Genomic DNA, 24,422 nt, shown 5'->3' on the forward strand with positions numbered 1-24,422 from the left:
CAGTTCAGGCAGCATCCGAGGAGCAGTAAAATCGGCGTTTCGGGCAAAAGCCCTTCATCAGGAATAACTGCCTGCCACAACTGCCAGAGCCTGCCAGACTCCAAATTCCAAGCACCAAGTTTAAAAGATACCACTTCATATTCTGCAACCCACTAGTATCACTCATCAGTGCTCTGCTTTCAGATGTCAGCAAAAAGTGAGCATGATTCAGTAACACCTCAGGAGAGTTTCTCCTGGAGACTGCCCAAGAGAGAAAGGAAATGTTATTCCCCTGAGATGGCAATGAGGCCAGCGTAACTGAGGAGGGCAGGGTGGACTGAAGAGGCTGCGGAGATCAGCACCCATGGGTGGCTCAAGAAAATGTGGCTCCCTTGTTGCAAGTGAATGAATGATCTGTTTGGCACTTCGCTTGGCATATGTACCACTGTCTGCTCAATGCTTCATGACTCTATGAGCATGAGTTAGCAATCTAAGCTTGCCACTGTGCAGGATTGTCTCACACAAGTTGGATTGTCAGCCATCTTCATCACTTGCCTCATATGCAGTCAACATCTGAAACTTCGCTTCTGCTGCCAATGCAGCATTATTTGTACCAGAGTGCTGTTGCCTCTCACACATCTGTCTGTGTTCATGTTTAACCCATAAAAGGAGCTACAACATTCCATAGCTCACACCTGAACAATTCACTATCCTTTCATCCTAACAAGAGCATGCACAGATGATAACTCTTCACCAGAGACTTGCGTGGGACAAGGACACTGTCACAAAGTATGACCTTGAGATGAACACCTCACAGGTACCTCAGGCCATATAATACTTTATCAATTTGCATCAGTTCTAGCTCTTGGATGACATTGAATCATTTTCTAGACCCTTCAATTCCTAACTTCACCCATACCACACTCTTTTTAACAGTAACATCCACAGACCTGGTTATTGGCAGCTCTACCTGTATCTGTCAATGCAGGCAAAATACTAAAGTAACCATGCTAATGTCTCTTAATGCTACTCTCCTGAAAGAGAAGAACATGTATAATAAAAGGTATGAGCATGCACAGACAGATGGTAGGAGCAAGAGTGCCTGATGTATGGATCCTGACCGTCTTTGAGGAGCAAGCTATTTAGCTGGCAACTGAGCGAGTGAAGCATGATTGAGCTGAAGAGAAGATTGTATTTAATGACAAAGCCTCCAATCTGCTCCTTCCAGCTGCACATGAGGAACCAATGTTTTAATGAAACCTTGGGTGAGGGTGGCAAATTGTATGATGAGCAAGTCTTTTTGTCTTTAAATGCAACCTCCAGACCCACTCCCAAGCCAGAGGTTCCTGGCCTCCAGAACCATCTCTGCAAGCACCTCACAGCACACTTCTGAACAGTGACAATTGTGATTCTCAGAGAATGCAACATCAAGACTATTCTCCCACCCTCCACCAGTGCGGAGACATTCACCTTGGCTGATAATGTAACCAGTTACGCTTGGGGTCACATTCTGGTGAGCACAGCACTGACGTGAGTCTGCAGCTAAAGGAGGAAGAAACAGCTCAGGTCTCTGACACTTGGAGGACTGATGGAGAACTGGGTGTACCCATTGTCACCCATGAGTCAACCTTGGAGATCATGCAAGGAGTACAAATGCTCAGGGAAACTGGGAGTTGCACAGAACACAAGTATTGTGACAGCTCCCTGAAGAGTGGGGTGCATGCCTGCTGGGATTGCTGCTTGTGGTCACAAATCAGCTGGATATTGAGGGAATGCACTCCCTTCCAATTAAGGAATGTGGCTAGATGATGCTATGAAGATCCATGCATCACCTGTGTGCACTCAATTATCCCTTGGGCTCTCTAAGGGATCCCAATGATGCAGGTAACAACTTGGCTCTCTGAACCCACAGTGAAGTGAACAAACAATATTGTTTACTGCAAAGGGCATCAGTGAACTCACACACATGCTTATAAGCTGCCGATTGGTAGATGATAGCAAGATCTCCAATTGAGGTTTGAACTAGCCCGTGGCAAGTTAACTCAATGCTGCTGTAAAATTCTATGCCGTAGGGACATCACTGCTGCAGCACTGCCTGCAGGCGGGGGCAAATGTAGCTAATGATATCTCTAGTCATACAAAGAAACCTCTGAAACTGTCTTTCACTCATCTGCAGCTAGCTGTGACACCGTTGGTAAAGCCTCTCTGGGTAGATTGCTCAATGCTGCAGAAGGCCCTGGTTACCCTCTTCATGTGTTGTTTACCCATCCACAGCTGCAATCCCCTGAGCCTAGTGTCCTTGGTTTTGTCGGTGCTGTCCCCCTCCTCCTTATCCTTAGGAAAGTTAACACAGCTGCTGGGTTATCTTGGTCGACTGCCTGATCTGGAAGCGCTGATTTATGAAGAAACATCAGGAACAGGGTGTTTGTTTTCCACTTGAGATCTTGGTACAGTCAAGTTGCCCTTTGAGCCCTTATCAGGCTGGTCAGGTGCTATTACAAATCCTGCCCTGTGGAGGATCCTCCATGACCTGTAGGTAGTTCTCCCTTTCCTGATGGTGCCCGTGTGGAGGATCTTTGTGGCCTTGATCTTTACATTGCTTTCCATGTATGTGGCAGTCAGCTCAATGGTGATTCAAGGTAGCTTACGTTTTTCCCTGCCACTCAGTGCTACAGCCTGCAGAACAATTTCATCCCTATGAACTTCTTATTCACCAGCATGTGCATATGAAAGTTGACTCTGGAAAAGCCCTCTACTGCACCATCAACACTGTTGCTGATTTCCTTTTTAAAGACACCCTATTTGAATGTGCTCTGACACTCTTCTGTGACAAGCACTTCCTGAGTGGGACTTAAAGCCAGATGTTTGGGCCCAGAGATAGGAACACAATCATTGTGCCATAAGACTCTGTATGCTGCTGGTGATTCTTGGGTTTCCTTCTTGTAAAGGTTAGTGAATGACAGGAAGTGAATGGGATTGATCATAAGACAAAGGAGCAGAAATTAGGTCATTCAGTCCGTTAAGTCTGCTCCGCCATTCAATCATGGCTGATAAGTTTCTCAGCCCCATCCTCCCGCTTTCTCCCCATAACCTTTGAACCCCTTGATAGTCAAGAATGTATCTATTGCATTCTTAAATATCTTCAATGAGCTGGCCTGCACAGCCTTCTGTGGCAATGGATTCCATAGATTTATTACTCTGTGGCTTAGTTCTGTTCTAAAGATCTTCCCTTCACTCTAAGGCTGTGCCCTTGGGTCCTAGTCTCTCTCACCAATGGAAACATCTTCCCAACATCCACTCCGTCCAGGCCATTCAGTATTCTATATGTTTCAATTAGGTCCCCCCTCATCCTTCTAAACTCCATAGAGTATAAACCCAGAGTCCTCAAAAGTTCCTCATATGTTAAACTTTTCACTCCTGGGACCATTCTCGTGAATCTCCTCTGAGCACGCTCCAGGACCAGTGTATTCTTCCTGAGAAATTGGACCCAAAAGTATGCACAATACTCCAAATGTGGTCTGACCAGAGTTTTATAGAGCCTCAGAAGTACATCCCTGCTTTTATATTCAAGTCCTCTCAAAATAAATGCCATCATCGCATTTGTCTTCCTAATCACTGACTCAACCTGCAAGTTTACCTTGAGAGAATCCTGGACTAGAACTCCCAAGTCGCTTTGCATTTTGGATTTCTGAATTTTCTCAACATTTAGAAAATAATCTCTGCCTCTATTCTTCCTACCAAAGTGCATGACCTCACATTTTCCCATGTTGGACTCCATCTGCCACTTGTTTGCCCACTCTGCTAATGTATCCAAATCCTTCTGCAGCCTCCCCACCTCCACAATGCCACCTATCACTCCACCTATCTTTGTCTAGCCTGCAAACCTAGGGATGTTGGTGTAGATGCCCTTCTCCTTTCCGCTGGCATCACTTCTTTCCTTTTACAATCTCCCATGTGACTAATAGCCCTTTCGGCATTTCCCCTCAATGTTTCTTCTCTTCTCACAACCATCTGGAATTCCACACTGTGCCTGACCGTTTCACTGTCCCTCACTCAGTTCACCTGATTATTCTGCCTCCCTAGCACATCTAATTACCCCATTTTCATATTTCACTGTGATTCTCCCCACTGTATCCCAGTTTTGTCCCTGGATTCCTCAGGAACCTTCCAGTGCCCCTGATGACCATGCCCTTTACGTTTGATCCTCTTGTGTTCCTTTCCACCCTGCCAACCTTTTTGAGAACCTTTTTTTGTCTGCCCTCTTTTCAGCAGAGACCACTTTTCATTTTGGACCCCCTTTCAGATGAGTCCCACTTGCTTGCTCTGGTCAGATTAGCTGCTTGGCCAGATGTGGCTAGCTCAGGCTGGTGGGCCCAGTTATCCTTCACTGCTTACACTTGTAACTACAGGAAGCAAAACCACAGAAGATTGAGACTTCTGAAAAGCTGATTGACATAGGGAAGCTTCACCCCTGACACATTAAGCCCCTATGTGCAGTGAAACCGCTTGGTTGGGAAGGAAACAAGTCACTGAAGAGGTTTGTACCTGGCCAGGTACATGCCTTGGATATATATACATCAGGTTTGTGAACACATTCATTTTTAGCTAAGAAGATTGTACCTCTGAGCATAATTGCATTGGGGGCTGAGGTGTTAATGAGTGTTTGTGGCACGCTGATGAACAGAAAAGAGGTTCTGACCATGAAGGGTGGGAGTGTCAACCCATCTGAAAGACTTAGTGGCAAACCTATAGCCTGCTGTCAGGCATTTCAATTATTGCTTCTTGCACAGTTAATTTCTCCTGCTCAGCCCTCAGAAGCTTCAGGCAGGCCCAAAAAACTCTTCCCGGTGTCTGACTGATGCGCTATCTTCCAAGGCTGGAAATTGATGCCCTGTGTATCTCTGGCATCCCACCCCATCCCAGCCTTTCCTGTAATCCTCAGTTTTTAAATTGAAAGCAATTTAAAGTCTTTTTAACTTACTCCTGGCCCCAAATCACAGTTCAACCAAGCTGTGGGGAAGCGGTCTCTCTAATCTGTAACCTTGCTTCAGACATCTGAATTTTGAAAATGTTTTCTCTGATCCGATGTTGCTGTCCAGGCTGAATAGTTTGTTTACTTTTGCATCATGTGCGTGAGGCTTCCTTATATCCCTGACTTAAGGGAATATGAGAGACACCCAGCATTTCATTGCAAAATTTTACACTCTCGTTTTTGTGTTGGCCTTATTTGCGAGGGGTTAGTTTACTCACTCCTAGTGACTACCAGCAACAAGCAAAAGAGTTAAACTACTACAGCTTCAGTCAGTAGATCAGAGCCCTGGAACCTATACTTTCTTAAAAGCTCACAAAGCTGACAACGTCATCAAATGTCTCAAAGGAGCTCCCACCACCACTGTCACTTTAAAAGATCATGCCAAAGTTGCAGGTTAGTTGCAAGATTGATTCTTTAGTCTTTGGTGCAATTTCACATGTTTTGGTTGCCTTTTTGTTCTGACTAAATGTTTCAGAGGTCTACAGGCTGTGGGTCTGTTTGGTACTGAAGCACTATTTTGATAACTTAAAGGCTGTGGGAACCATCAAATTGCTTCCTCTTTGCTTTAAACAACTTCCCTAGAGCTGCATGGTTGAGATTGTCAGCTCACCAAATCACAGGAACTGAACCAATCTGAAAGTGCAGACAATTTAAGGTGCTGATTCACTATGGTTTCTTTTCTCCAAGTCAGAAGATTCTGAACTCAAGTTCAACTCCAGAACCTGGACATTCTAATCCAGACTTAGAGTTCTGTGTGTCTGTCACAATAATATAACAGATAAAATATATTGTGGCCTTTCTCCATCCTGCTTCTGCAATCTTCTTCTGCCCCAGTATCCACTCATTACTCTTTGGATTCTGTTTAATGTGCAGATTGCTGTGTTTCCAAAATATATTTTGTGGACATTAGTTTAGTCAGTTGCATTATCATGCCTTGTGTTTGGATTTAAAGAATGTGGTACAAGCTGTAAATGTATATTGCTTACGCTCAAGAAGTCATCGATCAGGCCAACTGTGACAAGTCTGAACACTGCACGTATTTGTGCAGAATTTGGCTTTCCCATGTTAGTGGTCATTCTGGAGCCAGAGAGGCATGACATGGAATTGATGGAGTGTTAGATTCTGACAGGTCACTTCAAACCTCTTATCATGGTAAACACATACTCAAAAAGAACATGTACAAACTTTCCTGTGCAAACTTACCTGGCAAAGAGCCCTTTATCACTGGGAGGAGTTATCGTAATACAATACAGTTGTGTGATCACAGCTTAATGCTGAGTTATTATTAAATTTCTTGTCTGTTTGGACCAGAAAGTCAAGATGAGCAAAACCCAAAACTTGACGAAATCTGTAAAATCGGCATGGTGTGTATGTTATATAGGGTGGTCGGACATCCTAGATTTGTCTCCATTCTTCACGAAGTGCCCCAGTGTCCTGATAACTTCCTAAAATTAGTTCATACAGTCTGGTTTTCAATTTTTTTCCTTTTTGTCAAATATAAACAATGCCTGATTGGAACAAATCTGTGTGAAATGTTGTCCTTCTTCCTGTAAATGTGTTATATCACACCATTATATACAATGAACCAGTATCCTTCCTGGCATGAATTTCTCCCTCCCCCATCTCCTCACTTTGGCACTGAATGTGCCATTGCTAATGATGCCTTTTAAACAATCTATGGATTAGAGTTGCCAATTCTGACTGAGCATATTCCATCAGATGTCTCCCACAATTACATTGCCTCCCACCTTCAACTGCCCATTTCCCAGACTCCTGCCATTGATTACCCCAACATATCAGTTATCATGGACTTTTGCCTTTCATCCCAGTTTTAACTTCTGGAAATCTGGACGTGCTACTGTTATATCCAAATGATTAAATAGTGTGCCACTGTGATCCGCTCTACAAGTTGGCATTTCTTTCAATGGTAACATGTACCAGGATATTACGCTGTTCCAAAAAATTTGAAGATTCCAGTTTAATTATTTTGATTTTCAAAACAACATTTAATAATCTTTCAGTGTTAAATCATTACTTAATAATTACATGTAATCTTAGTGGAGAACAGGAAGTCAGGACTGGCATTAAACATTAGTTAATGAAGAGCTAGTCTTTTGCAGTTCATAAAATTAAATGATAATTTGTTAAGAGTCTCAGTTGTATTATTTATGAAGACATTAAGCATTGATTATGTTTGAAACTGCTAACATGCACAGCAGGGAATACATTGTCCTTTCAGCCAAAATGATTAAATGAATGGCTTCTTTCCCGCTTCAGGGTGTTTGCCAAGTCTAGACAGGAGCAATGGGAGTAAGGAATGATATACAGTTGTCTCTTCACCGTTGGGTGTTTAATAGTAAACTGAGACTCGTTGAAGCTGGATTTGGCAAGTTAGCAGACATCCTAGAAACTCTGCAGGTGTATGAGGATAGGTCAAAAAAGTAACTTAGCATAAAAGCTTTGAAAACATAAAAAACGTAGTATGTTTGTGTTCTCTGATACATGGGAAATAGTTGAATCAATTAAAAATTATAAATACATGTGATTCTTGTAATAATAAAAGAAGTTTGTAGCAAGTTTTCTACACCATAAATGTACATTTAAATAATGAGCTGACAAAAAATGGCTTGAAATTTTCTCAAAGTTCAATTAAGTAGCTAACGAAATTTAATAAAATTTTGTTCAGAGGAATTGGGCATCATAAAACAATTGGATTGACTGTACCTGTCCTAATCCAGATCTGATTCTGTTCAATAACCACATGATTACTACAATCTCTTGTGACTGATAAGAAATGACTTGAATTTGGAAAGGCCAATTGTATTTACACCATCTTGACAAAATACATTGAATTTCAAAAAAAACTTCATAGGCTCAAGAAGTTAATATTCAAAACATGCAAATTGTGAAAGAATTTCAAGTGAAATATTTGAAAGCTACTATGTCTCATTGAATCATTTGTATGAACACATGATCTGGAATTCCCAGATATATATAATGTTTTGTTTTCAGTACATATGTCAATGTGCAAATCGCTTTACATTGGAACAATTATTTTTTATAATGTTAACAGAAGTTGTAGCAATATGATTATTCTTCTGGTATTAGAAATTATTTGCATCCTTACAAATTCCTTAAGACCAAAGTCCATTCAGTAAAGCTCCGTGAGCAAAATAGACATTGCCACATTCACTACAGTGCGACAATGTTCTGAATCTGAAAAACTGTTAACTAGGTAGCTAAAATCTACTAATTTTTAAACATACTGGAAAATATCACAAATTTTGAAGTAACATATCACATCAGGAAGGTTATTGCAAGAAATCTCTCAAGGATCTGAAGTACTGATTTAGTATTTATTGTATGGGTATTTGGAAGAAACCCTTTGATTAGTGAAATTCTATGCCTAATTATTGACTGTTAAAACTTATCTTTTCCCAATATTGGATTGCAAATAATTGTTAAATTACCTTCATGTTCTGGCTTTAAATCAGCTATAGCATTTTCACTTCTGAGTTAGAAAGGTTAGGTTCAACACTAATCCAGAACCACAAATGCATCGGTGATACTGGAGGCAGGAGCAAATTACTGCAGATGCTGGAACCTGTACTGAAAACAAAAAACATTGGAGATCACAGCGGGTCAGGCAGCATCCATGGAGAGAGAGCAAGCTAACATTTCGAGTCTAGATGACTCTTCATCAGAGCTGACGTGAAGTGTGAAGGGGGCAGTATTTATGCCATGTTGTGGGCTAGAGTGCTGGGGGAGAAAGGATGTTGATAGTGTGTAGTTGATAGTGGAGGCATGCTGCTTTGTCACCTGTACAGTGTTTCAGGCCAGACACTAAAGCAAGGTCCATGTTCTTGTTCCAGAGAATGAAAAGACTTAATGATATTAGCCAAAGATATCAGCGGAGTCATGGAAACAGAAAAATAAGAGTAGGGAATAGGTCATTCAGCCCTTCGAGTCACTGTTCCACCATTCAATAGGATCATGGATGATCATCCAACTCGGTAAACTGTTTCTGTTTCTCCCTATGTCCTTGATCCCTTTAGCCTGAAGAACTATAGAGTACATTCGTGTCATAGCTAACAATGAACCCTTTAACCAGCATCACTGAATCTCTTGGATCAGTCAGTTCAATGTAGCCGTTCGTGAAGTAACTGCCCAAATTGCATATATAAATTGCATACAGAAAGTCAGTGGTTACACCTTCAAATATAATTTGTTGCCAATACAGTGCTTTGTGAATATAAGGAGAAAGTGAGGTCTGCAGATGCTGGAGATCAGAGCTGGAAATGTGTTGCTGGAAATTGCATCCTCTGCACCCGATGTGGCCTCCTCTATATTGGGGAGACAGGCCGGCTACTTGCGGAGCGTTTCAGAGAACACCTCTGGGACACCCGGACCAACCAACCCAACCACCCTGTAGCTCAACATTTCAATTCCCCCTCCCACTCCACCAAGGATATGCAGGTCTTTGGACTCCTCCATCGTCAGACCACAACAAAACGACGGTTGGAAGAAGAACGCCTCATCTTCCGCCTAGGAACCCTCCAACCACAAGGGATGAACTCGGATTTCACCAGTTTCCTCATTTCCCCTCCCCCCACCCTGTCTCAGTCAAATCCATCAAATTCAGCACCGCCTTCCTAACCTGCAATCTTCTTCCCGACCTCTCCGCCCCCACCCCAGTCTGACCTATCACCCTCACCTTGACCTCTTTCCACCTATCACATTCCCGACGCCCCTCCCCCAAGTCCCTCCTCCCCACCTTTTATCTTAGCCTGCTGGACAAACTTTCCTCATTCCTGAAGAAGGGCTTATGCCCGAAACGTCGATTCTCCTGTTCCCTGGATGCTGCCTGACCTGCTGCGCTTTTGTGAATATAAGGACTTGCATAGCACTGTAGCAATGCAAGTTCATTTTTATTCCTGCAGAAAACAACACAACAGGACAATAGTCACAATGCAGACAGACAGATGTAATGCACCTCTTATCTGTGTTTTTTTTTAAAATTCTGTCTTGATTGTGAGTGCCACAGACAAAATCAGCTTTTATTGCCCTTCAGAAGGTGGTGGTGAGCTGTCTTATTGAGTTACAGTTTAGGTGCTCATTATTTTTCTTTCTGTGGGTTTCATACACTGAAGTGACTTGCTCAATATATTTAGGCACTTAAGAATCAACCACATGGCTGTAGGTCTGAAGCATTATGTTATTCAGACCCCAAATCCTATGGATTTTTTTCCCCTAGAGGTCATCCAGGAACCTGAATAGTTTTTACAACAATCTGGTAGTTTCATGATCAATACTAATCAATTTATTCCAGATTAATTCATTGATGTTGAATTACCCCCAGCTGATTTTTGTTTTCTCATTCAGGGATGAGAGCATTGCTGGCTCAGCCAGCATTTATTACCCATCCCTAGTTGACCTTGAGAAGGTGGTGGTGAGCTACCTCCTGAACAGGTGCAGACTACTAATTTTAGAAATGTGATAGTGCTGTTAAGGAGGGGATTCCAGGCATTTGACCCAGTGATGATGAAGGAGTGCCAGTATATTTCCAAGTCAGGCTGATGAGTGGATTAGAGAGGAGCATGCAGATGATGGTGTTACCATGTATTCACTGCCTTTGTCCTTCTTGATGGTAATGGCCATGGGGTTAATAGATTAGAGACAAAAAAAACTGCAGATGCTGGAATCCAAAGTAGATGAACAGGAGGCTGGAAGAACACAGCAAGCCAGGCAGCATCAGGAGGTGGAGAAGTCGACGTTTTGGATATAACACTTCTTCAGAACTCGGGTGGGAGTAGGAGGAGCTGCACACAAAGAGTGGGGAATATGGGGAGAGGGTCAGAATGGTTAAGGTGCTGGTAAAAGTGAGCACAGTTGATGGGTACAATCTGGTTGGTCAATGGGAAGGATGAATCCGGTTGGAAACTGGAAGGAAGAGTTGGTAGGTAGAATGGAAGGGTGGAGGCAGGACTGAAAGGGAGTCAAGGGATGGGTGGGAAGGGTATTTGAAATTGAAGTGCTCAATGTTGAGTCCTCCGGGCTATAGACTACCTAGGTGGAAGGTAAAGTGTTATTCCTCCAATGTGTGGTCGGATTCACTGTGGCAATGGAGGAGATTAAGGATGGACACGTGGGAGAGGGACTGGGAAGAGGAATTGAAATGGGTGGTGACCGTTGAGATCAGGCTGGTCCTTATGGGCCTGGCTGAGATGCTCAATGAGACATTCCAGAAAGCTATGTTTAGTCTCCCTTATGTAGAGAGGACCACATGGGAAGTACCTGATGCAGTAAACTAGTTTGGGGAAGCAGGTGAACCTCTGTTTCATCTGGAAGGCCTTTTTGGGGCCCTGGGGGGAGGTGAGGGAGGGAGGGATGCTGTGCTGGCAGATTTTGCAGTTAGAGGAAGTTATTGGGGTGGAGGGGGGTGTTGGTGACAGTGATGCAAACCCAGGATTGGCAAAGGGAACGGCCCTTATAGAACACAGAGAGGGGCCGGGAGAGGAAGATGTTCTTAGTGGTGGGGTCCAGTTGGAGTTAGTGGAAATGTTTGAGGATAATATGTTGGCTGTGGAGATTGGTGAGATGGGAAGTGAGGGTGGACAAGGGGGACCTTTTTTTTTATTATGTTAGGGGTGGGATTTACAGCAGTGGAGTGAGGAATGGAGGAGATGAGATGGGGGCGCTGTCTGAATGATGGGGCTGGTGGGAAAGCATGTTGTTTGAAATAGGTGGATATCTGGGATGTTTGGGAGTGGAACATCTCCTCATCAGAACAAATGAGATGGAGATAGAGGAATTGAGAAAACGGGATTGAGGTTTTGCAGGATCCGACGTTTGGGGGGGTGAGTCTAATCCAGGTAGTTATGGGAGTCTGAGTTTATAGTAAATGTCAGTCCATAAACTGTCAGTGGAGATGGAAATGGAGAGGTCAACAAAGCAGAGGGATGTGTCTGAGATAGACCAAGTGAATTTGAAGGGAGGGTAGAAGTTGTTGGTGAAGTCTATGAACTGCTCCAGTTCAGCCTTGGTGCAGGATGCAGCACCGATGCAGCCATTGATGTAACGGCGGAAGATTTGGGAAACAGTACCAGTGTGTGTACTGAAGAGGGACTATTCGACATAGCCAACAAAGAGGCAGTTATAGCTGGGGCCCATCCGAGTGCTCATAGTCACTCCTGGGTTTGGAGAAAATGGGAAGAGTTGAAGGAAGAATTATTGAGAGTGAGGACTAATTCAGCAAGGCGGAGAAGAGTATTGGTGGAGGGGGACTGGATGGGTCTGTTGGAGAGGAAGAAACTGAGGGCGTACAGGCCATCATTGTGGAGTATGGACGTGTACAAGGACTGCAGCAGATGAAGCCCTGGGGGCCGGAGGACTGGAAGTCACTGAAGAGGTGGAGGGCGTGCTTAGTGTTCCAGTTGTAGGTGGGAAGTGTCTGTACCAAGGAGAAAGAATGGAGTCGAGGTAGGAAGAAATGAATTTGGCGGAGCAGGAGCATGCGGCGATGATGGTTTGGCCGGAGGAGTTGGGCTTGTGAATCTTGGGAGCGTGTAGGACTGGGCAGTGCAGGGCTGCGGGACTGAGTTTGGAGGCATTGGAGGGAGATCACCAGAGGTGATGAGGTCACTGACCGTGTGAGTGATGGTGGCCTGATGGGTCATGATGGGGTCGTGGTCAAGGGGGAGGTAGGACATGGTGTCGGAGAGCTGGCTTTCGGCCTCTGTGACATAGAGGTCCATCCTCCAGACTACCACACCCTGTCTTTGTCAGCAGGTTTGATGGTGAAATGGGAATTCCTGAAGAAGGGTTATACCTGAAACATTAACTTCTCCACCTCCTGATGTTGCCTGGATTGCTGTGCTCTTCCAGCCTCCTGCTTGTCTACTATGAATTTAAAAGATGCTGACTAAGGAGCCTTGGTCTCAGGTCTCAGCTGCAAGCTTCTGAATTACTAGCCCAGTAACATTCCCATGGGCAACCTCCCTGAGATGATGCATCATTGTTGTATTGATATACTGTGTATTAATGACATAAACCTGAATGTAGAGGATGTAATAGCAAAGATTTTAGTTGTTGTAACATTGAGGAGTGCAAAGTAGTGAACAGTGAGAGGGACTGTAAGAGACTTCAGGATGACCTTCACTGATGAACTGGACGCAGGTGACATTCAAAGCAGAAAAGTGTGAAGTAATTCACTTTGGTAAGATGAATCAGGAAATGTAAAATAAACTGGTGAAATTTTAATAGGAACAGAGACCCATCTCAATCAATAATGTCCTTTAGGGGAAAAAATTCTTCTATCTTCACCTGGTCTGGCTTACATGTGACTCATGCACAGCAACATGGTTAACTCTGAACAGTCATTGAAATGGTCTGGCAAGGAGCTCAGTTGTACCCTAAACTGCTGCAGAAAAGTCAAACAAGAGGGACTGCAATTGTTGAAGAAGATAGCTCACCATCTTCCTGAAGATATTTCGGGAGGGGAAACAATTGCTGGCACTTCTGTGACATCTGAGTCCACAGAAAGAATTAAATCAAGAATTTGCAAATTTGTGCTCATAATGTCATTTCTAGTTGCTAGAACCAACGCACATTCATGCATAAGTCTATGTTATCTGAAAATACATGAATTTGTTCAAGTTTTGCATCTTTTGGCAATTATTCAGGAATATAGGCAACTGATCACTTCCTCTCACTTTCCTCTTGGCATTATGTTGAGCAATTAGAGATGATTTGACAACCAGTCAGCCCCCTTTTCCACTGTAGTCTTCGTGATGGTTTGAAATTTGCCATTCTTACATCAGTCCTGATGAGTACAAGTGGAAAAGCTTCAGCAATGTCTCTCTTTAAAGTAAAGTTTATGTTCCATATGACCAATGATTTTCATGTAAAGTTACACCGAATTGACAAGGTATCAGGATTCTTTGAGACTTTGAAAAGTAGTCAGCTCTGATAATTTGCGCACTGCCCCAGCTCCACATCTGAGTTCCATTCCCAGGATTATGAGCCATGGTTAATGGTGGAACCAATGAATTTTCAGTAGTGATGGTGGAGAAGCTAGACCCTTAAAGCATAACAGCTTCTGATAGGTTGAGGATCATTCAGGCAGAGTGTATATTGCCATAGGTACACATGAGGAAGGCAAAGGGAAACATCGAATATATGCTTTTCCTTATGACATTGTTGATTACTGAAGAGGAAAGTGCAGGACTGCAAGGCATAGAGGAACAACAGTGGACTGATCACTTGAACACACATGAAATCAAATAGAAACAAATGGTCCTATCACTAGTATATATGCTCCAAATGAGCCTTTATCCACCCCCTTCATCTAATCCTATTTGCACAACAATCTCTTCCTTTTTCCCTCATGTGTTTTTCAACTTCTGCCTTAAATGCATTTACCTCGACCACACCTTGTGGTAGCAGATTCCACATTCCAACCATTCTTTGAGTTTCTCCTTAAATTTGTTATTGATTTGTTGGAAACTATCTAATTTATGACCCCTAGATTTGGTCTGCCCACAAGTGGAAGCATATTTTTATAATTGATAATTTAAATACCTCTGTTAGGCCTCAAGAGAAAAAAAGAACTTTGTTTAGGATTGCGTTTTTGTTCAGGAATATTTTCTTTTTTAAAACTTATTTTGTATTCTAACTGTTTGCAGAAATAAGCTCAGTCAACATGTGCCCTGAGCAGGACTCTGGAAGATCTGCTTTTGTCCTTCTTTAGTTTCCTACTATGTTAGTGACATTTTTTATTTGACACCCACTTGCATTTTATCCAGTGCACCACTTTACATTTCTAACAGTGTTCAGAATCAGTTGTTTACCTAGGAAATGTGGCATCTTGGCCAATTTGAATGTAACCCATCATGCAATTTTGGTTACTCACTAGGCCAAACCCCTCTCAATAGAACTTTGTCAGGATGAATCATGTCTGTTATTCATGCCAAAAGACTGTATAAAAGGATGCCTAACTTAGCCTGGGAATTCGCTGCGAGTCCTGTTTACTTTGAGATTTCGATCCCCCTCACCTGATCACTTCAGTCTGAAAGTAAGAGTCACTCTGTCCCTTGACAGTCCCAGTGATTAGCAATAAAACAAAACTCAGATTTTAATCCAGGAGTATCAGTAAATAACGATCAATGAGCAGAACACAAATTGTGAATGAAGGCTTCTTGAAGAAGGTTAAACATGTAAGTAATTGTTACATTGTCAAGCAATTCATTAATTACAGTATTGATTCTGGAAGGTTGTAAAGTGACATTGTTTAAAAATGTTGTTTTTGCATGGCACACACCCTATACTGGAGTTTGTATTCTGATAAGCATGCAGGAGAACTAATCTAGAGAAATTAATCAGTAGTGACCGCCTTATGTTTGGCATTGTATTAGGTTGCCATGTAATCTGCTGGGACATACACGATGTTCACAATGTAGCAGGACATCAGAGGGTAGTTTACATTGTAGTCAATTGAGTCTTGCTTGAAGCTCCTCATTTGAGACCTGACCTGTTTTAGTTTGTCTTAGCAAATTTGTGGAGCTCAGACTTACTCATCAGATAGGATCATTGAAAGTTGTTAATCAGAAACTAGTATTTATTTCGGTCCTCCCCACAAATGGAAACTCAGAGTACAGTGGCAAATTTTTAAGAATTAAATTTAGCTTTTTCAAGCCTTGATTGTGATTTTCAGTTAACATCATGGAAAGGTCTGAGATTTGAGTCTGCTTTGTCGCAAAACCTTCTATGTGATTTTGATCTGATATGCGGTGCTATGACTCAAGTAATATTTACACTTCTTGTCCTTTGCTACTGCAGCCCATGGATTGCCTGATTGACCCCATTTTCTTCTGAAACCTTTGACCCCATTGTTAGCTTGGTCACCATGGTGTTATTGTAACATTTGCAAGTAGCAGCTGTTTAACACATTGTATTTTAACTGCAATGTTTGCAGTCCTGTGTTTACCATACTGATTTTTTTATATAAATGAGCTACACAGCATCTTAGTTTATTCAGTAAAACAAGTGAGGTAGGTTCGTATCTGAGAGAGATTTTGGTCATTTTTATGACAGAATTATCAAAATATCATTGAAAAAGATTAGTTTTATTAACAACAGCAAAAAAAAATGTCATTTTAAAATGTTATATCTACTTGATGATTCGAGGACCAATCAGCCTTTGAGCATTTAGGTGTGATGTTTAGTTTGAAATTAGTTTTGTGTTTGATGTTCTTACAACCAAATTAGAAGATATATTATTAGTTTCAAATAATCATCTGTATCGTTACAATATTTTGGGATTGGTAAAAGGTTAAAAGTCAGTGTTCGGTTCGTGTGGAGTTTCCATCTTACAATGTACTCATGTGCAAATTTCAGTATTATTAACGTAAGCAGTTTCTGATTCCCTGCAACACTAGTGCTAGTGTGAACATATAGTTTTTCTCTAATGATTTAATTACATATCACAATAGATGATTTAAAACCAATCTTCCAGTAACTGGATTTTCATACTCAAATTACAGATCCTGAACTGCAATGTAAGCACAGTCCTCTGGAGTTTAGATTGAAAAGACAAATTTAATATAAGTCAGAAATAATCACACTCTAGACTCAAACTGCTGGAGCTCCAGTGAAAATATTTCTTTTAACTCCCCATGTGGATGGTGGACTGATACATTATTGTTCAGCACCTCATTGCTGGGATTTCAGAATTGTCTTATGAGGTAACTGGGTCTTTATTCTCTAGAATTTTGAAGAATGACAGAAGATTCCATTGAAACTCAGAAAATTCTTTCAGAGCAATGAAGAATTGGTGAACTAGAAAATATAATCTCAGGATACTGGGCAGGCCTTAACGTTTGAGATGATGAGCAATTTCTTTTATTCAAAGGACAGTGAATCTTTGGAATCCTCTATCCCAGAAGACTGTGGAAGTTCAGCCATTGAGCAGGGTTAAGAATGAAATTAGTAGGTGTCAGGCTTAATGACATTTTGGGTTAGGGAAATAGTGGAGGAAAACGCATTGAGGAGATGGTCGTTCATGATCTAGAATTATAGGGCAGGCTCAATGGGCCGAGTAGCCTACTCCTGCTCCTGCATGTGTCATTAGGACATTGAGGATATATATTCATGTGATAATTAAGTCCTGGCTCCTTATGAAGAATATAGCAACATAACAATAGACTTGCATTTATATGGTAAAAACAAGGACTGCAGATACTGCAAACCACAGTCTAGATTAGAGTGGTGCTGGAAAAGCACAGCAGGTCAGGCAGCATCCGAGGAGCAGGAAAATCGGCATTTCAGGCAAAAGCCCTTCATCAGGAATCTCCTGATGAAGGGCTTTTGCCCGAAACGTTGACTTTCCTGCTCCTCTGATGTTGCCTGATCTGCTGTGCTTTTCCAGCACCACTCTAGTCTAGACTCTTGCATTTATATGGTGTAATCACAACTATAATACAGCTTTTAAAACACCTTTTTTGTGGTCATTGTAGTAGATACAGCAGTCAATTTGTGGTTAATTATGGTGCAAAAACAGCAATGTGATCTTGACCAACATTCCCTAAATGCTTATCAGGATGCATCTATCTTTTTACTGATGTTGAACGTTGATAAATATTTTCCAGAACACTGTAATAAACTCTTCTGATTTTCTTTGTAATGTAATATTTATATCCGCCTGAGGGGTTAGATGAAGGTCTCCAAGTGAATTGTGACTGCTTCCCCTGGATTCATGTGTATCTTTGTAGTGAATGCAATTACTGAACGAACTTTTTATACAAGATGAGATGATAATTATTACCTAAAATCTTCACTCTCAACTGATACAGGATGACTTGCATATTTAGAGCATCTTTCATGATCTCACAACATTGCAAAGTGCTTAGTTTTGAAATGCAAACAATATGGTAATATAGGAAATCACAGTGACCATATATCAAAAGTATATAATTGACTGTAAAGCACCTTAAAACATCCTGAGCTTGGGAAAGATGCTATATAAATGCAATCCTTTTGTTCTATTCTCAGTACTTTGTCTGTAGCTCTCTTCCTTCCTCCTCTTAGGTTCTTTTTATGCATTTTCCATTAGTTGGCTTAGATTTTGGATATTTTGACAATCTTTTTAAGTATAAATCCCTTTGCTGTTATCCAAGCTGTGCTAGCTGACAAGTTAGGCACCTTCTGGGTTGATTAGGCTATTGTTTAACATTTTATCAAGGCAATTTTGGACCCACATTGAAGCAAAGCAATATTCAGGAGTCAGAATAGGTGGAACTTATGTGAAGCTGAGTTTAAAAGATTTCCACAAAGTTTAAAAACTTGCTGAGTTTAACTTTGAATCATTTTCACGTTAGAGGAGATGCTGTACTCCTGTCATGTTTGTAACATTTAAAATGTTAAGTAACATCTGGAAACCAGTGGGTGGAGCTCTTGATCATACATGCCAGAACACATGTGCAGGACTCCATTGTCACTGAACAGACAACAAGCAAAGGAGCTGAAATGATTCAGTTCTGCTGGTGCTGAGGCCATTATCTAAGGTTCAACTGGCCTCTCATTATGAAAAGTATCTCTTGTTTGTCTTTATTTTATTTTTGTTTAAAATAATGAAGGCCAACTTTGCCCTTAAGAAATGAGCACGATATTTGTTAATCTTCACCATTTATAATGCAATTCATGACAATTTTCATTATATATAAAGTTTAGATATCATTGCCATGATGCCAGTAGTAAAGATAAATATTTTCGTCTGATATATTAAGTATGTCTGGGTGGTAGTCATTAATTTTTTGTTTCAAACTAGTATCCAAGACCCACCCAATGTATTGTTTGAGCTGGCACCACTTTAGACAGTGATATTGCTCCTACCGGAAACAGGCAGGAGTTAAAGGAGTAAATAGATATGAGAGATTTTATTCTGGCTTTTGGAACTCTCAGAAAATGGCATTACCACTGACTTTACTGTTTCCAGTTTCTCATTCAAATTGAAAGAAGCCATTTTCAACAATATTCAATTGAAGCCCCACTGGTCTCAGTACAATATGCTGGAAAGCTTCAGAGCGACGTTTTGATTCCTATCAGAGAGCTGCTTTTGGCTACTCAGACCATTTCTTTGTGTTTTGAACCCCTTTCACAGCATTACTAACTTGTAATGAACATCAAGCAGCACAATCTTTAACCATCACAGATGACCCCAGCAAGTTCACTCTAGCATGAAGACGAGTTGGCTGCTCAGGTGAAATGAGAATAAAGTGCTGCTGGTGCAGGGAGAGCAAGCAGAAGCGGCGGCGGTGGGGGGTGGGGGGGGTGCGTTCATCAAACTCCTTCCCTGTTTCCCTATAAATAAAATGAATCAGTTTTGTCTTGTGGAGACAAGTCCCACCTTCATATTGAGAATATTCTTCATCATGTTGTGTGGCACTATCTCCGAGCTAAATGGGACAGACTTCAAACAGATCTAGCAACTTAAGACTGGGCATCCATGAGGTACAGTGGGGCATCAACTTCACCAGAATTGGACTCCAGCACAATCTGCAACCTCATGGTCTGGCATATCCTGCATTTAATCATTACCATCAAGTCAGGGGGTCAACTCTGATTCAATAGAGGGTGGAGGAGGGCATACTGGGAACAGCATGAGGCATAGCTTAACATGAGGTGTCAACTTGGTAAAACTACCAAACAGGACCAAACTATAGATTAGATTAGATTACTTACAGTGTGGAAACAGGCCCTTCGGCCCAACAAGTCCACACCGACCCGCCGAAGCGTAACCCACCCATACCCCTACATTTACCCCTTTACCTAACACTACGGGCAATTTAGCATGGCCAATTCACCTGACTTGCACATCTTTGGACTGTGGGAGGAAACCGGAGCCCCCGGAGGAAACCCACGCAGACACGGGGAGAACGTGCAAACTCCACACAGTCAGTCGCCTGAGTCGGGAATTGAACCCGGGTCTCTGGCGCTGCGAGGCAGCAGTGCTAACCACTGTGCCACCGTGCCGCCCACCGAACAGCTTAAGCTTATCAAACAGCTTAAGCAGCATGTGATGGACTGAGCTAAGCAATCCCACAACCAATGGTTTATATCTAACCTCTGCAGCCCTGCTTCATCCCTGCTGAATGATGGTGGACAATTAAACAACTCACTGGAGGAGGGAGCTTCATAAATATCCCATCCTCAATGATGGAAAAGCCAGGACATCAGTGCAAAAGATAAGGCTGAAGCATCCCCAGCCGAGTGGATGATCCACCTTGCCCTCCTCCAGTGGTCTCCAGTATAACAAATGCCTGTCTTCAGCCAATTCAATTCACTCCACGTGATATCAAGAAATAGTTAGATGCACTGGACACTTCAAAGGATATGGGTCTGGGAAACATTCCAGCAATAGTACTAAAGACTTGTGCTTCAGAACTTAACCAAGCTGTTCCAATAACAGTTACAATATTGGCATCTACCCAACAATGTAGAAAATTGCCCAGGTACGTCCTGTACATAAAAAGTGTGGCAAATCCAAGCCTGTCAATTACCATCCCATCAGTCTACATTCAATCATCAGTAAAGTGATGGAAGGTGTCTATCAAGCAGCTCCTACTCAGCAATAACCTGTTCAGTGATGCCCAGTTTGGGTTCTGCCAGGGCCACTCAGCTCCTGACATCATTACAGCCTTGGTTCAAAAAAGGACAAAAAAGCTGAATTCCCGAGGTGAGAGTGATAGCTGTGACACCAATACTACATTCAATTGAGTATGGCATCAAGGAGCCCTAGGAAAAGCTAGGGAGGATGGAGTAGTGATAAATGTAATCATAAACATGGATACATGGATGTAAAAACAAAGGGGGAAAAGCTTAGAGGAAGATGTATACCATATTAGTTCTGTAAGGATTAATGTTGGAGATTGTATTAAGCTTCACTCAATTTGATTATGACCTATGGGCTTGGGTGGGAATAAGGCAAAGCATCTTAGGATCTCATGGAGTGTAGACTTATATCCACAGGTTTCTTTATAATCTTAGTGAAGTATGGCGCTGGAAAGGTACAACAGGTCAGGCAGCATCCGAGGAGCAGGAGAATCGATGTTTCGGGCATCAGCCATTCGGGCATCGGCCTGATGAACAGCCTATGCTTGAAACATGACTCTCCTGCTCCTTGGATACTGCCTGATCTGCTGTGCTTTTCCAGGGGTACACATTTGGACTCTGGTCTCCAGCATCTACAGTCCTCACTTTTTCCTTATAATCTTAGTAACACTGTTATCATGAATGTAGCTTGTGCCTAATTTCCATCATGCAATAAACCTGTAAGGTAAGACCCTCTTCTCAGAGAAATTCAGTTAATAGTCAGCAAACTATCCCAACCAAAGCTGGCCAATGGTTAGCATACCAAAGCCAAATTCAACAACATCCAGCCATACTAATGGAAATGTTAATGGTAGCACTTTGTCACTCCTGGTCAGGTATACAACACATCTTCCTGTGCCATTTTACCCCCTTGCGGTCTCAGCAAAATTCATCATACATATATATCATACCTTAAATGTAGTAATGCATGCTAAGGTGCTTCACAGGACTGTTATCAAATTAATTAAGAAGCTACTAATGTCGATGTTGATGAGGTAAGTTGTAAGGAGCACCTTAGAGAAGGGAACTGAAGAAGAGAACTGCAGAGGTTTAGGGAGGGAATTCCAGAATATTGGCAGCTGAAAGCATGGTAGAGTTACAATCAGGGACATTCAAGAGGCCAATGTCAGTCAAGTGCAGATAACTTAGAGAGTTGTTAGGCTGGAAAAGATGATAGAGATGGGAAGAGGCAAGAGCACCAAAAGGTTTGGAATCGAAGATGAGAATTTTAAAATTAAGAGGTGCGGCTTCAAGGTAGTTCCTTGAAAGTGGAGTTACAGGTGGACAAATTGGTGAAGGCATTTGGCATGCTTGCCTTCATTGATCAGTATATTAAATATAGGAATTGGATGTCATGTGGCTGTATAGGACATTGGTGAGTCCACATTTAGAATACAGTGTACAATTCTGGTTGCCATTGGATGTTTTTAAACTTGAGAGAATGTAGAAAAGATTTATAAGGATGTTGCAGAGACTAGAGAGTTTGAGCTACAGGGAGAGGCTGAATAGGCTGGGGCTTTTTTTCCCTGGAGTGTAGGATGCTGTAGAGTAACCTTATAGAGGTTTATAAAATCATGAGAAGCATGGATAGGGAAAATAGCCAAGGTCTTTTTCCTAAGTAGGAGAGTCCAAAACTAGAGGCATAAGTTTAAGGTGAGTGGGGAAAGATTTCACAAGAACCTGAGGGGTATTTTTTTAATTCAGAGGGCGGTGTGTATATGGAATGAGCTGCCAGAGAAAGTGGTGGAGATAATTACAACATTTAAAAGGCATCTGGATGGATATATGAATAGGAAAGGTTAAGAGGGATATGGGCCAAGTGCTGGCAAATGAGACTAGATTAATTTAGGGTACCTGGTTGGCATGAACGAGTTGGACCAAAGGATATTTTCTGTACTGTACATCTCTATGACTCTAAGTGTCATGTAACTGGAAACCAATGCATATCCATGTGATGGGTTAATGAAACTTTGTTGCAAGCTGGTGCATAAAGAAACGGTCTGGGTGACCACAAGTTTACAAAATATAGAATGTAAGAGTTTGGCTGGGAGCAGTCAAGTCTAGTGGTAACAAACATATATCTTATGATACTTCCTGGTTAAAGAAAGGATTGCTTACTCTGACTTCTCTTTTACAGTTATCCATACAGTGAGGACTCAAATCAGGGAAAGCAGTACATGAATACAAGGTGCCCCTCATGGTGTGATCGTATCCTTTTGTCTCATTCAGCACGGGACCTTATTTATAAGGTAAGTTGTTCATGCACAATTTTGTTCCTTTAAACTAAAGTAAATGTAAGAATGAATATTTAGTCAAAACAGTTCACATGCCATTCCTGATGAAGGGGCTTTGCCCGAAACGTCGATTCTCCTGCTCCTCGGATGCTGCCTGACCTGCTACACCTTTCCATCACCACAATAATCTCCAGCATCTGAAGTCCTCACTTTCGCTCGTGCCATACTGCCCCGACATGAAAAACTTGCAGATTAAAGTTCAATACCTATTTTTATCCTGTCTTAATCATAATGTGCATTCCACACTGGAGAATCTCTACAGAACTGATATGAAATTGTTTAAATGTCAAACTCCTCAAGGTTCAAAATAAAATTAACTAACTGGAAAGTACTAATGAATGGGAATCAGGAATTGTTTAATTAAAATTATGTAAAACTTTCTCTTCTTTACCACCTGGAGGTGGAAAAATATGCAGTGGAAAGTTCATCAGGTATCAACTACCCTATACTTACTTAAAACTTTTAGGCTTCAGAGAAATCATATAGCTGGCAATAAGGGTAGAAACAGGAAAAAGATAATTTATTTTTTGCTATGCATGATTAATTCATATTCAGCATTTGGTTTCCTTTCATTCTACTAGCATCTGTTGCTTCTCTTGTACAATTTGTCACTGCACCATCTTTTCATAACTTAAGCAGCAATATATGGCCATCTCACTAGACTGTACAATTGGAAAACTATACTCGTCATGACAACCAGCTTCTGGTAAAAAAAACTGCACTCAGCACACTGATGTACAATAACCATGAAGGCTAAGGCAGTATTTTTTCCTTCTTTAGACTAAGTGTGCTGCAGGTAGATTAGGTGTCAACTAATTGGCCACCCTACTGTTGAGAAAGCTCACCAGATCAGATGCCATTCAGCTTGCTAAGGGCTGACCACTGAGTTTCTCGGTCTATTGTCAGGCTTCAACTGTGACATCCTGGCTCACCAGAAGCTCCTGTCCAATCAGAGGTTTGTATCTTCTGGTTCTTTAAGATCATCAGTTGAGGTCTATGCTTGAGGGGATCCAAACCTGAGTAGATATGTCCTTTTCTTCTGCTTCTCATGGTGTGAGGATTGTGAGGAGAGGAGAATCGAGGGAGGGTATGGGGTTCAGTTTAAAAGACATGGGGGTGTGGTTTTGCAACCATCCATGTTTCTAATTGCCCAAGATTGGCATAAATGAAGCATACCCACCAACACAGCAGGCAGGTTAATCTGGTTACCCATTTGGGAAACCAGCTACTTTTTTCACCTGCCAGGAAGGTAAATAACAAGGAAGGGGGTGAACCAAGGCCTTTAAATGGCTGTTAATTAACCACTTAGGTGCCTTCATTGCAGGTTACTCAAGAACATCCACAATGGATGTTCTTGCTAAGTTTTAAATTAGTAAAGTAGAAAAAAGGGTGAAATGTCTGTCTCGGGCCAACTTGCTGAATTATTTCCCCTTTTGGCTGCTTTTCTCACAACCTTCAGGAAGGGAAAACTG

The 24,422-nt window shown here is 41.8% G+C and overlaps 1 protein-coding gene across 3 annotated transcripts in view; it reads left to right on the plus strand.

Moving 5' to 3' along the window:
• The window catches only part of inpp5a (inositol polyphosphate-5-phosphatase A), a 528,339-nt gene that overhangs the window by 480,519 nt on the left and 23,398 nt on the right, over nt 1-24,422 (plus strand). For all 3 annotated transcript variants that reach the window (XM_043712554.2, XM_043712555.2, XM_087998983.1), the window contains exon 13: nt 22,794-22,905. In XM_043712554.2, coding sequence (XP_043568489.1) covers nt 22,794-22,905 — 112 coding nt within the window. The remainder of the gene's footprint in view (nt 1-22,793; nt 22,906-24,422) is intronic.

The sequence above is a fragment of the Chiloscyllium plagiosum genome, unplaced genomic scaffold, assembly GCF_037043375.1.
Source record: "Chiloscyllium plagiosum isolate Xiang-an unplaced genomic scaffold, Cpla_swu_hap1 HiC_scaffold_22, whole genome shotgun sequence".
In the NCBI taxonomy this organism is placed as follows: Eukaryota; Metazoa; Chordata; class Chondrichthyes; order Orectolobiformes; family Hemiscylliidae; genus Chiloscyllium; species Chiloscyllium plagiosum.